Consider the following 15,718-nt stretch of genomic DNA (forward strand, 5'->3'; position numbering starts at 1 on the left):
TGCCTGAACATCCCAAACATGCTTCCAACTCTGTGCCTTACCGGGCTTGCAGCCCTCTCTCCACCCTACCAGCACCCACAGCTTCATCTCTGCTCCCTACGAGTATTCCCAGAGGAATAAACGATGGGGCCTTAGGGAATGCAAGGGAGAGAGGAGCCAAAGTGTGTGGGGAGATGGGCTAGAGGAAGGGAGAGATGCTGAGTACGAGGGAGGCGATGAAGATGGACGTTCCAGGTGAGAAAAAAATATTTGACACACAGCGGAACAGGTTTGGCATGTTTCTCCTGGTGCTGTTTCATGGCCCCAGGAGGCTTTAAAAATGGGAAACCAACCCTGGCCAATAGCTGTGAGCAATATTGAGCAATTGCTAGTCTCAGCCCCCTTGGCTCTCCCCCGCCATTCCAGGGACTTACTGATCACTGGGAGGGACGTGACCTGTCCCAAGGCACAAGTGGGCATCTCAGTTCTGACCCTGGATCTGCTGTCTCATCCTGCCACCTGGAGCTGCTTTCCAATGGACATGCAACTGCTGGACAGCAGACCTGCAGCTCGGAGAGCGGCAGGAGACTCTCCTCTTGGAGTGATACAGATTGCCTGTCTATCAAGTGGAGAGCTGAGGGATCTGAGTTAAAGAGGAGGGTCACAGTCAAATGTAGCCCCCTCATGTCACAGATGAGCAATCTGAGGCCCAGAGAGGGCCTGAACTGCCCAAGACCACGCAGCCCATTGAAGACAAAGGTGGCCCCGGAGTCCAAAAACTGCTTCCATCACGTCACCGTGACAAGGGTGGGGACATCCTTGAGGTCCCAGTCACATTCTTGTTAACCTTCACAGTCGGAAAAAGGCACACTGAATGATTCATATCCTCTGCCCTTTGGGCTTGAACATTTCAGAAGAGATCTTAATCTCCAAGAACTTGGCTATGCTCCTTGACTCTGAGTCCCAAACTACCCAAAGTCAGGACAAAATGCTCATTAAAGCCCCCTTGGGGAAAGCCATCATTGCTGGTGACCAGAGATGGGCCAAGAGCACCACTGTCTTGCCACCATCATTCACCTGCCCCGAAGCTACGTGGAGCCATCAAGGAACTGCGGAGCGGTGGCCTGTGCACGAGCTCCTTAGGTGGCAGGGGTCTTTAACCTGCACTTCTTGGGTCCTTTTTCATTTTGTCTTTTCCCCTCTGCTGAGATCTGTGGTGTCTGCCACCAGTCACAAGTTCAGGCCTTTCCAGAGCACCGTTCTGAGGAGCCATGCTGCTCTACTGACCCACCACCACCCAGAACCTTCTACAGGGACAATTTCCTGCACCCAGGCTTGGTCTTCCTGCTCAGAGCCGAATGCTCCCTGTTTCCTTTAGCATTTGGTCCTACTTCTCTCTCTGCCCCAGGAAAGCTTGAGATGAGAACCTGCTACCCACTTCCCAGACTTAACACCCTCAGTCGGACCTCCACTGCTTTCCGAGGGTAGGAGAGCTCTTGTTTCAGAATATAAAAATGGGGGAGAAAAATCAGAAAAGTCTCTCTTATGAAGAAGTCCTGTGCTTTCAGAAAAAAATGGGTCCTAGAACAAGTCTCTAAAAGAGCATCTAGCTCCGATTTCCAGGGTGATTTCAAACTGATCTTCTCCTAAACGCTTTCTCGCCGACAAGTCTGCACACATGTGCACACCCAACCACGTGTCCCCGTCTGGCAGCTGGGGCTGCCTGGGGATTCCCACATATTTGCTGCTATTCTAGGCCTCCAGAAGGTAGAAGACTCAGACACTCTGATGCCTCCAGGAGCCTCCAGATTTAGAAAAGTTCCAGCTGATAGTCTTGAGTGCCCAAGAAGATCCACCATTTCAAAAAGTGATAGCAAGATTTTTTTAAAATACCCTTGACCATATAGTTAAAAAGGTGTTTCCAAATGATTAACACTGGACACCAAGGCCTCAAGTTGTAAAATATACCTCATGCTGCTCCCATCATCCAATCTAGAAATCCTCTTTTCCTAAAGCATCAGAGATGACTTCCATCATTTCCAAGAGATGACTATAGGAATAGGACCCAGCAAGGCCTGATCCCAGAGCCCCTCAGAGAAGGGAGGGTCTTGGACTCTCTGACAAAGGGAAAGAGGAAGTTAGAACACATGCCTCTCCCAGAGACCTTGTCCTGGAGGTGGGAACCTCCCACAATATTAAAAGGAGGAAACCAAGACTTCAAGGGAGTTCCTCATGGTCCAAGGACCCACAGGGAACGAACAGTGGTGATAAGATCAGCATCCAAGTTTTGGGAAACTTACCCCAAAGAGCCCTTATCAGGGAGACAGGTTCTCATTTGTTTGAAGAAGATCTTGCCCAGAGGCAAGATTCTTTGATTTCATGGACCGGTTAAATTTCAAAAAATGAAATTTAAGGAACCACTATAAGATTGCCAACTTTTTATTTTGCCAAATAAGGAATTTTTTAAAGCCCAACTACCATCTACTCTCACCATCAGCTCAGGAAAAGAATAAGCAAGCCATAACCTCAGAATAAATATCTGAGTACATCTCCTGCCCCCAAAAGAAATCCTTTGAACTGAATATATTTTGCTTTCCGGAAAAAAATTCAGTGTGCTTCCCGTTTTTCTTATTTCACCTCAGACTAACGAAAGCTCTGTCACAGACAAAAATTTGATAATCACCGGGACAGATGACCTCTCTATGTCCCTTTTAGCTTAAGCCTAAAAGTGAAGAGAACAATCCTAAGCTTTGGCAGTTTGGACTTTCCCAGGAAACCTGAGCTGGACGAACGTGGATGGAGGAGGAAATCAACAAGCATACTGGACTTTGCTCAAGTGAACGCGCTGTCAACTCGAAGAACTAAACAAATGTTGACTATTTTGTAAATCCAGCGTTCAGTGAGCGTCTACCTCCGTGTGGAGCCTCCTAGTTTTCCATGAGCCCCTGAATGTTATGCTCCCCTTGCCTGTTCAGATTACCTAGGGAGAAGAGGGAGGAAGACAACCTGCCCCAAGTCAAGAGATAAAGGCGGCCTCTGGTGAGTGGCAGAGAGCAGAGTACCAGATCAGAAAAGTAAAGTACATGCGAACTCACTGATGCCATTTCAGTTGCACAAGTGGGATCGCATAGAGGACTGACTCCATTCTAGGGAGCAGTCTTCCACGCTGCCTTCCACAGATTATTGCTTCTTGCTCGTGCCCCTGATGGAGATGAGACAGGAGGGAAGGGGGCAGGGCACAGCCATTCAAGGAGCAACAGCAATTAACACCAAAATGGTGGACGATTCAACTCCCAGTAGGATTTAAGGATTAAGATGGCAGGAGGTTTGACTTCTAGTAGACCTTGAGCTTCATTATATGCTCATTGTAACAGCGTGATAAATAACATGCCCACAGGCACCATGACAGTCCCAAGGCTGACCACAAAAGGTCAAAGAGTGGGGTGGTGGCCCAATTTCTGGGAATCCCAGCCCCCTCCCCAGGGTAGTTGGAATAGTCCTCCTGCTTGTAGGCGTGGGAAGCTACCAAGCCCATAAAAACTGGCAACACCACGCCTCATGGCCTCCTCTTCGGAGATGGCCCGCACTCTGTCTGTGGAGTGTGTACCTGCTTTTACTTTAACCTGAGCACCCACCTTCCACACCTTGTGGCCTTTCTCTTGCCTTGTGAAACAGCCTGCACTCTATGGAGTATGTATCTCTCGAAATAAATCTACCTTTACTCAACTGTGGCTCGCTGTTGAATTCTTTCCTGCGTGAAGCCAAGGACCCATACTGGCAGGGCACATCCCAGGGGCTCCACCGAGACCTGGGACATGGCCCTTCTCATGCCCCACACCTGTTTTTCCTGCATCAGAGACAGTACAAGAGAGAAGAGGTAGAGGGAAGTAGACGCAGCTCTGTGGTGTACAGGGAAAACAGGTAAAAAAAAAAAGTGCTGGATTAGGAGCTGACTCTTGATCCTAATCCTTGTCCTGCTGACTGACCATGCATCGCATCCTTCAGCATCTTTCAGCTCCAGTTTCCTCATCTCTACTGTAGGAATGATATTCCCTCTGTCTTCCTTATAGGACCGCAGTTAGACTGTGTGATCCTTGAGGACAGAACCAGGTCTTTTCTGCGTCTATCTACCCGGTCTCTAACCCAGTACCTAGGGGATGACAGGAGTAGGTAAACGTCTACTGAACTGAGCCAGAATGAGTGTCTCTGAAAGCACACTCCAAGCTAGAAAGTACCACACGACTGAATAAGAGGAAGGGTTATTATTATCTGTTGGCCAAAATGATGCATCACTCCAAGTACCAAACATACGAAGACACTGGAATTCTACTTGGAAGTAGCTGGTGACATAAGTAAAAAAATAACTTTTTAAAATGCCCATAGTTTCAAAAATAACCAGACTATACAAACTATTAATTATATTGCCTACTAAACAGCAATAGTGTTATTGCCTCCCAGATTCAACCCTGCCATCTAATTTCCTGGGCTGAAAACACGGTTTTACTGTACTTGGCCCAGCCCACGTCACCTCCCACCCCTCTATCTCATTATATTCAGAAATCAGTAGGCAAACCCTGCTTCTCTCACTGACTTTGGGTTACATCTATGTTGAGAGCCGAGGTCCCTGGCTGGCAGCGGCCTTGGAATGTACCACAGCCTAAGACTCGATGGTTCCCTCTCCTTGGTCCTTTCTGTCCACTCCATGCTCTGCCTCCAGCTGACTCCATCTCCTTTTCCAATGCTCATCTCACTACCCCCAATCTGCTTTTCAAAAGCCACCTCTAGCAGGGAGGGTATAGATCAGTGGTAGACAGCCTGCTTAGCATGCATGAGGTCCTGGGTTCAAACCCCAGTACCTTCATTAAAAATAATTTTTAAATAAATAAATAAATAAACCTAATTGCCCCCCCAAAACCCCAAAAAACAAAAAAACAAATAAGAAAACCAAAAGCCACCTCTAGCGGGGAGGGTATAGCTCAATGCTAGACAGCCTGCTTAGCATGCACAAGGTCCTGGGTTCAATCCCCAGTACCTTCATTAAAAATAATTTTTAAATAAATAAATCGATAAACCTAATTGCCTCCTTCCCCCCCACAAAAAAAAAACAAACAAAAACAAATAGACAGCAACAAAAACTAAAGCCACGTCCAGCCTCTTGCCAGTCACATTTGGCCTGGCCCACCCACCATTCCCGCCGGACCTTGCCCCAGAGCAAGCGCTGCTCACTGGGCATGACTGAACAAACAGGTCTTGGCAGCCAGGACAGGCTGCCCGCCCACCAGCCCCTGTACCAGGTAGGTCTCTGATCTTTGCTCCTGGCCACTGAGAAACACCACGCAAACCCTGGGAAGACAGAGCTGCATTTAGCCAGCCTGACTCACCAATCACCTCCCCTTCCGAATTTGTGTTTTCAGGAAGAGTGCCAAGCCCCCACCCCAGGCATTGGCCTCTGTCCTGCCCAGTTCTGAGGCTGTGAGAGGAAAGTGCTTCTGCCACTTGTCTCTCATAGCTTTGATCTCGTTCAGTTGGTTCAAGTCAATTCCACGTGGAGACGGTGCTGAAATCCACGCTGGTTGCAGCTTCCCGCCACACAGACTTACAGTGAGCTTTATCAGGAGTGTTTCCAAGTGCCTGCAAAGGCCAGGGCTGGCTCTAGGGACGTTAGTCCTCTGGACACATATCTCCATGTCCTTAAGTTCCCTCTGCAGCCCCCTACCTCCAAGAGAGGAAATATTCACATTCGAGAAGTCAGAAATCTTCTCTGACTTTTTGATGAGACACCCTCAAGGAAGATGGACATTCATGGGACATTCTTATTTGTTAGGAGAGAAAGAGAGGATAAATAAAGAGAAAGTAAAAGGAGATTTGCTTTCCAAATACAATAGAAGTGCCCTCAGCACACGGACGTACACACACTCTCTCTCCCTCCCTCCCCCTCTCCCTCTCACCTCTCTCCTCTCTCTCCCTCCTCCCTCTCACAGTGAATTACTCCTCTTTGTCCAACATGTGCATCCCCCCCCCATCTTCTCCACTAAAACTTTGGGTAACCACAGCCCTTCCTACCACAGGTCTCTGGGACCCCAGATATTACCTTCCATGCTGAAAGTCAGGACCCAGCTGGAAGACGCAGACTGCTGATGGGGAAGAAATTCTAACAATACTCCAGATCCGAGACAGTTACCAAGGGTGGCTGATGCAGACCCCATGAGAAGGAATAAGACAGGCTGAGGGCCCAGGAACCCAGAATTTCCCCCAGCCTTCCAGGAAGGCTCTGGTGTCAGCTCTCTCCCGGCTCCAGCCTTGACTGAAAACCAGGGGAAATTCTCCCGATAAAACGGAGCCTGAAATCTGAGACTGCAGGTTGGCTGAGCCCTATATAAATACACTCACACCCCCAGCTCCTCGGGTCTGATGGCTCACCCGCCCGCGCGTTCTCCTCCCTCCCCACCCAGGCTGCAACTTGGTAACATCAGACAGCCCTCTAGCTGCAGCTCCTCCAGAAATATCCAGCAGAGAGAAGAGCGGGGCCGGAGCTGAGCAGGCTCAGGGAGACCTGTCAGGCGCTGTCCACCGTCTCTCCCAGCCCCAACCACCCCCAGCAGTTCAAGTCCGGGTGCTTAAGCGGCACTCAGGGTCATGGCAGTGAGGGTGATGGGTAAATTCCCAGTTTAGGAGCAAAGATTTCTAGACTCTTCCTCCCTATCAAGGAATAATATTCTCCTAAGGATCAGCTTCCAGATAACTGGTCTGGCTGAGCAATATACTAATTGCTAAACTCACCTTCCTCTCCTCTCCCAAGTTCCTGCATCTGGCTCTTACAGAGCCACGCCTTCCCTTATGTTTCACCTGTAATAGGATCAGGCCAGGTGAGAGCAGGAAGGGAAATCTGGTGACAACTGCCTCATTTTGCAGATGAAATGGCTTGTCAAAGCTAGGCAGTGTCTCCCAGCCAGATTTGGCATCTTGGGTAGTAGAGCAGAGAGAAGGCTTTAAAAGTCAGATGAAATCATACTTTAATACAACTGGAAGTTCACTTGAACCACTGACTGTGAGGAAAATCACTTAACCTCTCTAAGCCTCAGTTTCCTTACTTGTAAAATGAGGCAAAATATTCTCCCTGAGAGAGTAACTATTACTTGAGTTAACAGGTATAAAGCAGCTGGCACACAGTAGGCATGCCATGCCGTTAAGACCCACTGAGCACTCCTCAGTCCATGACCGCACGCTAGCTTTTATTAGCTTACTTCTAACTCAAGGTTAACTCTAAATTGCCTTTAATGCCTACTGTTCCTCCAGGTGTTGGTTTAATGTTTCTAGTTCATTGTCTTTATGTCAATCCAGCTATGAACATTCAGAGTTTACTTTGAACAGTGCTCAGAATGCAAGGCTTCACTTCTGTAAAAGGAAATCTTTGATCTACAGGCCAAGGTCATAGATTCGCGTGGAAGACCCCCCTGAAGATCTCTCTCACATCTCTACTTCCAGGCTCCAAACTTCAGTCCCACTAACCCAACCGCCCATTGAGCATTTCCCCAAGGGTAACTGTTCTTTGCCTTAAACTCACATATCTAACATCAAATTAAGATTCACCACCCACTGACTATATTATAGTATTGATATGGAACCGTCTCCAAGATATAGTAAATGAAGATACAGAGGGACAGAGGGAGTAACTTAGCATGCTGCCATTCGGGTTAAGAAATGTTTTTTAACTATCTGTATGATTATATTTGCCTAGAGCAGAGGTCAGCAATTTTTTACGTCAAGAGTTAGAGAGTGAGACTCTTAGGTCAGACATAGAACACAAACTTGTGGTGGCCAGGGGGAGAGGGGTGGGAAGGGACAGACTGGGAGTTCAAGATTTGTAGATACTGACAGGTACATACAGAATAGATAAACAAGTTTATACTGTGTAGCACAGGGAAATATAGTCAAGATCTTGTATTAGCTCATGGTGAAAAAGAATATGAAAATGAATATATGTATATTCAGGTACGACTAAAAAAATGTGCTCTACACCAGAAATTGACACAACATTGTAAACTGACTATAACTCAATAAAATAAAATAAAATAGAATAAGGCCCAAAGAGGGGAAAAAAAAGTTAGGGAATAAATCTTTTCAGCTTCATGTGTCACATAATCTCTTGCAAATTCTCAGTTCTGCCTCTGTAGTATAAAAGCAGGCACGGACAACACATAAACAAACTTGCATAAATGAATGAGCAGGGCTGTGTTTCAAGAAAACTATACTTGTGGCCACGAAAACTGAGATTTCATAAAACTTTCATGTATCACAAACCACTATTCTTCCTTTTGGTTTTTTTTTTCAACCATTTAAAATATAAACAGCATTGTTGGCTGGCAGTCATACAAAATTAGGTGGGGGGACCAGATTTGGCCCTCGGGTCACAGCTTTGAGTGGCTTAGAGAATTTCAGGACACACTAGATACTGGTAACAGTGATGACCTCCAAGGAGGGAGCTGGGGCTAAATCTGAGAGGGGGCAAGAGAGATATATTTCACTGAATGGTGCAATATTCTGTACCGCTTGAATATTGTAACCTATGCATATTAAAAACAGTCAACTATGGGGGAGGGAGGGGACAACTCAGTGGCAGAGTGGATGCCTAGCATGCACGAGGTCCTGGGTTCAATCCCTTGGACCTCCACTGAAAAAAAAAAAAACCAGTCAATTACTAATGGGTTCCCCATCCAAGTTCTCTTACTTCTGTCAATGTCAACATTAACTGTCCCAGTCAAACAGGTTTATTACTACAAGCTTTGACTCTCTCCCACCCCAGTAATCAGTGTCCAAAATCCACTGGCCCAGTTCACCAAGCGCCTCAGCTGACTACTAGTTATTTATTTATTTATTCATTGATTTATTTTTGATTAATAGACTTTATTTCTTAGAGCGGTTTCAGGTTCACCACAGAATTGAGCAAAAAATATATCCGAGTTCGCACACAGCCCTCTCCATCGACACGTATATGCTCCCCCACCCTCAGCATCCCTCATCAGTGTGGCGTATTTGGTACAATCAATGAACCAGCGTGGGCACATTATCATCAACCAAAGTCCGTAGTTTACACTAGGGTTCACTCTTGATGTTGGACATTCTGTGAGCTTTGACAAATGCATAATGACGTGTAGCCACCACTATGGTATCACACAGAATAATTTCATTGCCCTAAAAGTCCTTTGTGCTCCATCTATTCATCCCTCCCTCCCTCCTTCTCCCCAAACCCCTGGAAACCACGACCTTTTTATTGTTTCTGCAGCTGTGCCTTTTCCAGAATATCGACTGCTAGTAATTTATCACTCTTCCACGCACTCCTGCTGTCATTACAGACAGCCCTGTAACCTTAACTGGCTTTTTACTTGTGTAAAACTTATTTCCAAGAGAAAGGCTGAAGCTTTTCAAGGACTAGGACTGTTCATTACAATCCCTTGCCTCTCCCCATAGCTCCTACAGCAGCACCTCGCACCTAGTAGGAAGGAACCATAAATGGTTGCCTGATTGTCCATCTCCCATCCCACAAGAGTTGGTTTGGAACACAGGGAAAAGACCCACCCAGAACAGAAGCTGGTTCTCAGACATGCAGCAGGGCAAGCATGCACACAAGCGCAAAGCCTTTGATGGTAGTAAACAACATTTAGGGAGGGGAAAGATGTTAGAGTCAAGGCTTGGTCCAAGTGAAAGGAGCTGTGCTTTGGAGAAGGCAGCCAGGGAGCCCCAGGGGAATTTTGCCCCAATTGCAATCTCTCCTGCATTCGCCTAGTGGGCTAGGGAAACCATGCTCAGCTGGGGAATTTTGGTGATCTAAGAATCAGCGCCTCCCACGTAGAGGAGCTATCTCAGCACTAAGCTGTCTGCCCTCCCCTCACCCCCCAACTCGCCGGCCCCCCACCCCCGCCTCCCCAATGCAGGAAAAGCTCTCTCCGCACCTGGGGAAGACACACACGCCACCTGAACTCCTGCAGAGATGAGGTGCTCACTACCTTTGAAGGTGGCCTCTTCTACTGACAAATGCTATCAGCATGCTTTCTGCTTCCACCCACTAAACAGTTCTGAACTAAACAGTTAAAGACTTCCTGAGTAGGTTAAAAAAAAAAAAAAGGGGTATAGATCGGTGGTAGAGTGCCATGCATCAAGGTCCTGGGTTCAATCCCCAGTACCTCCACTAAAAAATAAACAGACCTAATTACCCGCCCCCAGAAATCATTTTTAAAAAAAGAAGAAGGCAAACAGAAAACTACCGATAACTGCCAAATATAACAGGGTTTTCAAATATTTCTTCCTTCCAACATGTTCAAAGGGTTTTGAATGACACAAAATCATTGACTCTTTGGAACTGTGGAACTGGAAATACCTTTGCTCGAAAATGTTTATTGAATGAAATTGAATATTGTTCCTGCTTCCCAATGCAAAAGCATACAGATTATGCTGTAAAAGGGATTCTTTTATTTCTTTATGAAAGAAAATGACACAATCACCCATGGTTATGTGGGTCCTAAAATCCCATTTTAGGCCACAAGGGTTTCATGGTTATAGGAATCAGCTAACTTGCCCCAAGACACACAGCTAGTAAGTGGTAAAGTCAAAATTCAAAGCTAGGTCTGCTTGGCTTCAAAATTCAGTCTTTTCTCTACAGTCCAGGGTTTCCATGACAGTAGATCCTCTTTGCCAACCTCACTCTGTGTCTGAAATGGGTAAGATTTCCATCATCACCAGCAGAAGCATACAGCAGTCCTGCAGCCTCTCGTCCAATTCCATCCTCCTGAAGGCCCTCCTGGGATGGAGGAACCCAAAGCCAGGATGCCAGTGTCCCAGAGACACCCAGAGGCAGAGTGGCATCTCCCTGGCTCACACACGGTGCACAGCCACCGTGTAGGCACTCCTGTGAGGCAAACTGGACTTTGATTACAGCGAGAAAGATTTGAGTTAGACACCAAGAAGCACTTGGGATGAGTGATAAGAGGAAGTTTAGGACTCTGTCTTTGTGCTTTAAGTATACAGCCAATTTCCCCTCTGTTGGGTATGGTTCAGTGCCTGTAGGCTGGCTTCCCTACAGCCAGCCTTCGCAGGGACCTGCCTCAGGACTCCCAACAGGGCTGTGGCATTCGGGAGCCCATGAAGCATGGCATTGTTTGGGCAGCACAAACACAACATTTACCTGGATCCTGGCACCTTTCCTCTGCAGCCTGGCTTTTCGTAAATATCTGGCTGACTCATCCAGAAGAGGGCTGGGGCCTCTTTGCCCTACATCCCAACAACCACAGTTCTAGGAAGATGAGCTGGAGAGGACTGGGGACATTGAAGAAAGATCACAAACACTTAGGTCCAGCCAGTCCCCAAGTCATCAGAGAAAAGAAAAGCACCAGGAACAGCTTGCCTCCAGCACACCCTCTGAGCAGCTCTGAAACATTTGCAGCGAGGCTCTTAGCCCATAATCGAAACTCAACTCCAACCCCAGAATGGTTCTGATTGTCTGGCTGGAGTTCACAAGGCTCAGTGATGCCCTTCTCCATGCAGTCATCTGAGCTCCCCACCTGGCTCTCCTTCCAGCCTGAGGATGCCTGGAAAAAACACCTGGTGGCTCTCCAGCTCAGAGCACCTACCTCCAAAAACACACACATGCCTGGGCTCATCTGGCCTCAGTGACTACCTGAGGACACTGGAGAAGACCCTCCCCATTTCTCAGGAGGGCGAACCACAGCCAGGAAGGAGTCTGGAGTCCACACAGGATGTTAATATTGGAGACAGAAACAGGCCCTGAGTCCTCTTCTCGGTCCCTGAAGAGAAAACACCCACTCTCTTTGATATTTTCTAGTCTGTCCTGGCCCAAGGAACTGCCAGGATGCTCTACCTCCTTGGCCCCCATCCTCAGCTGGCTATCCTCGAGACTGTCACCTGGCCTCTGAAGCCACCCACCCTTTTATCTGTCATCTCCCTGGGAGACACGGCCATTAGCAGAGAGCACTATGTAGGTGTCTAATTAAGCAATCAGCGGCAAGCGCGGAAACCTGTTTAAGCATCCACCCGGGGATCCTCTTACAGGCAGCTCCCTCCCCCAAGCTTCCTGGAAGGGCCCTATTGTTTGCCCAGAACACAGAAAAGTGTCCAATTTTGCCCTCCTCCTTATCTGCTGGCACTGACTGCCTGGCCTTGGCACACCCCCGGCGGGTGCCATTCACATGAAGCACAGTGTGAGTGGTGCCCCCGGAACTGTGGGACACAATGTCCCCAGATGGGAGGCACAGGGTCTTCTGGGAGGATGTCTGCCTACCTGGCCTCTTTAGGTGTCCCAGAGCCATATTCTGCCATGCTGACATTTTTGGGGTCAGGGCTCAGGAAGCAAAGGGCCCTCAGGCAGTGTGGCGGGAAGGTGGCTGAGGGGGAGGTGGGCGGCGTGAGTGGCTCAGCGGCACTCCCCCACCTGTGTCTCTGAGTCCGCTCTTCTGTACTGTACATACACTCACCTGTTCCTGTCTCACCCTTTAAATGGAATGTTCCACTTGCCCTAGAGCCTGGGGGTGGGAGTGGGGGATACTCTGCTCAAGAAGAGCTTTCTCTTTTAGAGACTGGAGTCTCTGGGATGCCATCAGATACTTTTGGACAGGACAGATGGAGGAAGGGGACCAAGGACAAGAGCAGAGGAGGACCCTTGGAGGGACAAGACAGACTCAAACTCGTGCCCACTCCCCCGAGCCTGGGCTTGGTCTGAGCTGGAGACTAGAAGGGACCGGACACCACTGCCCTCCTGGCTCCTGGAAGATCCTCCTCTCAGGTGGCACTGGGCACCCCAACAAGCCGGGGTGAAAACAGTGAGAGCCCCCCCGCCAGCCTCTTCTCCTGGGCCCCTCTCTGAATCATGCCTTGTTCTTTTTCTACGCCCTTATCTCCAGCTCAGAGGCCTTTATCAGCTTCATCTCTTTGGAACAGGAGAGTAGAGAGGCCTGTCTTGATACCAAGCTTTTCCAAGGGACAGTGTATATGCCAGGACTCGGGGTGGGGAGGGGAAGCAGCACCAAAAGACAAATCCAGGGCTTCTAATCCCATGGGGGTTTCGATGACCCCCCCCAAACCCACACCCTGGAGGTGGGCACCTGTATCAGTGCAAGCCAAGCGCCCGCGGGTGCCCCAGGGCCCTGCCGACTTGGCCCGGAACTCGGGCACACACAACTGTTCCACCAAGATATGTGGGTTCTCTCTGACCGAAATGGGAGAATGACTTTCCTTTCTGTCCAGGTGTTTTCCAACTCCCATGAGACAAATCAGACTTTGATTACAGCATGAAAGATTTAGGTTAGACACCAAGAAGCACTTGGAATGAGTGATAAAAGGAAGTTTAGGGCTCTGTGCTTAAAAAATACAACCATTTCCCCTCTGTAGAGTACGCTTTAGTGCCTGTTTTCATCATGTTACTTTCTTGCTCAGAAATTTCCAGTGGTTGGCCCCTCCCCTGCCTGTTAGATAAAGGTCTAGCTCCTTGTCCCAGCATCCAAGGCCCACCGCAATGCATCCCCATTCATCTTTCAAACATCTTATTCTACTGCTCAGTGTATAAATTTTCTCAATATTTCCCCAAAAGGCCTTTGGCATCTCTGCTTTTGGCTATCACCCCCGCCCGCAACCGTCTCCACCGAGATGCCCCGCTCCTCTCCAGCCACCAGACCAAGCCAACCTTTAAGGTCACAGATCTCAGCCAAACTGATGATCTGATAACCCAAGGAACTTCTCAAAAAAACCGATTCCCAGATTCCACCCCAGAAGCCTCTTGAATCCAAATCTCTTGGGAAAGGCAGGTGGACACCGCTTTAAGGCTGAACTCAAATGCCACCGTCTCCAGAATGCCTCTGTCAAATACCCCCAGCGCCCAGCAGGCCCCCTCCCCCATGCAGGCACGGGCAAGTACTGGCCATTCATCCCATGGACATCCTGTGCATCCACAGAGCTGGGGACTGAGATGAGATGCTGTCCCTATGCAATCCAGGAACCCCAGTCTAGTCCTGGACACAAGAAAAACCAAGCCCACAAAACTGCCCTCCTCTCAGAGGCAGTCCCTGAGAAGGATGGCACGAGGCAGAGGTGGGGATGGGCAGGGAGGCAGCTGCGTGGACACAGCAGCCCCTGAGAGACCGAGGGCGGGCATCCCAGAGAGCGAGCTGCAGAAAGAAAGAGGTGGGAGAAACCGGCCCCGTGGCCAGGTCCGGGTCATGCTGGGAGCTAAGATAATCACAGGAACACTTACTGTGTTCACTATTGGAACCGCTCCACATTTACGGCCTTGTTTATCCCTCATAACTAATCGGAGCCGGAGGAGTGCTGCGGCTGGGCTGCGGGGCCCGCCAGGCACCGAGTGGCCAGGCTGCTCGATAAATACGTTCTCACTGATCAATGGGTAAAACTATCTTTGAGGGCTGGCTCCCCGCGGCAGGAAGCCGGGCTCCTTCGGGAGCAACTACAACCCTCAAAAATGTTGTCCTTACTTTTTAAACTACTAAAAGCAACACCAGGACTGCTGAGGGGCGGGGAGGCCCTGGCTGGGTGACACCCTGGCTTTCCTGACACAGGATGCAGACGTGGGCGTGAGAGCACTCCTTGTCCCCGGGCCTGGGGAGACAGCTGCCCTGAAAGACAGCTGTGGGTGCCTCAGTACAGGGACCCAGGAGAAGTGTTCCCAGAGGGCTGGCCGAGTGGCCCCGAGCTGCCCCCGCTGTCCCTTGTCCCAGTGCCAGTGCAGGACCTGCGGGGCAGGGCTGCCTCAGCACACCGCAGAGCTGGCAGGACATCCTGAGCTGGTCTCATCCTTCCTCCTGCTCCAGAAGGCAGAGCCTCTGCACACCCACTCCAGAGAGATGGAGGTCATGGCTGAAAGGTCACAGCTTCCCCCAGCTTCCACCTTCTCTAGCCTTCTAGTCTTTGGGTAACCTTTGTCTGCCTGGCTGGAATTTAAACCATTCCACAACTGGGGGAGTCAATGCAGATCTCAAACTCAGCCCTAATAAGAACAACCCCACAAGGCAGACAGGAGCCACGCATGGCCCGTTCCTCATGCCTCTGGCCTGTGCCCTAGGATGTCCCAGGGCGGGGGTCCCTCTGCGATACTGAACCAGGGGGCAACCGGGGCTGAAGCACAGAGGAGCCAGATAGAGAACCCCAGACAGGTGAAGTGGCCTCTGTGTATCCCACTTCCTAAACATCTCCATGGCTAATACACAGTCACACGATGGACTGTGTAATAGGCAGCTGAGATCACTGGAACTGACAGCCAGGAGCCTCAGCTTCCCCGAGCCCGGGCGGAACCATTAACCTCTCTGCGCTTCTTTTCCTTCGTCTGTGCACTGGAGTGGAACCCACACTCCCCTCATTCAGCTTGTGTCAGTGTAAAATAACCTGATAAATATGAGTGTTTCAAAAGCAAAACCCATTTGAAAAGATACATGCACCCCAATGTTCGTAACGGCACTATTTACAACAGCCAAGACTTGGAAGCAACCTACGTGCCCATCAACAGAGGACTGGATAAAGATGTGGGGTATATACACACAGTGGAATGCTACTCAGCCACAAAGAAGGATGAAATAATGCCATTTACTGCAACATGGATGGACCTAGCGATTGTCATACTAAGTGAAGGAAGCCAGGAGACAAAGACAAATATCATGATATCACTTATATATGTGGAATCTAAAAAAATGATACAAATGAACTTATTTACAAAACAGAAACA

At 49.0% G+C, this 15,718-nt stretch overlaps 1 protein-coding gene across 20 annotated transcripts in view; it reads right to left on the reverse strand.

Annotated features, from left to right (window-relative positions):
- Window positions 1-15,718, reverse strand: part of PLEKHA6 (pleckstrin homology domain containing A6) — a 136,751-nt gene that overhangs the window by 67,418 nt on the left and 53,615 nt on the right. Inside the window, exon 1 of one of the 20 annotated variants that reach the window (XM_064477076.1) lies at window positions 12,272-12,461. The exons of 18 other annotated variants lie outside the window; for them this stretch is intronic. In XM_064477076.1, coding sequence (XP_064333146.1) covers window positions 12,272-12,456 — 185 coding nt within the window. In that variant the 5' untranslated portion in view covers window positions 12,457-12,461. Of the gene's footprint in view, window positions 1-6,070; window positions 6,332-12,271; window positions 12,462-15,718 lie in introns of those variants that run through there. One more of the 20 variants, XM_064477090.1, reaches the window with a different exon arrangement.

The sequence above is a fragment of the Camelus dromedarius genome, chromosome 21 (assembly GCF_036321535.1).
Source record: "Camelus dromedarius isolate mCamDro1 chromosome 21, mCamDro1.pat, whole genome shotgun sequence".
NCBI lineage: Eukaryota > Metazoa > Chordata > Mammalia > Artiodactyla > Camelidae > Camelus > Camelus dromedarius.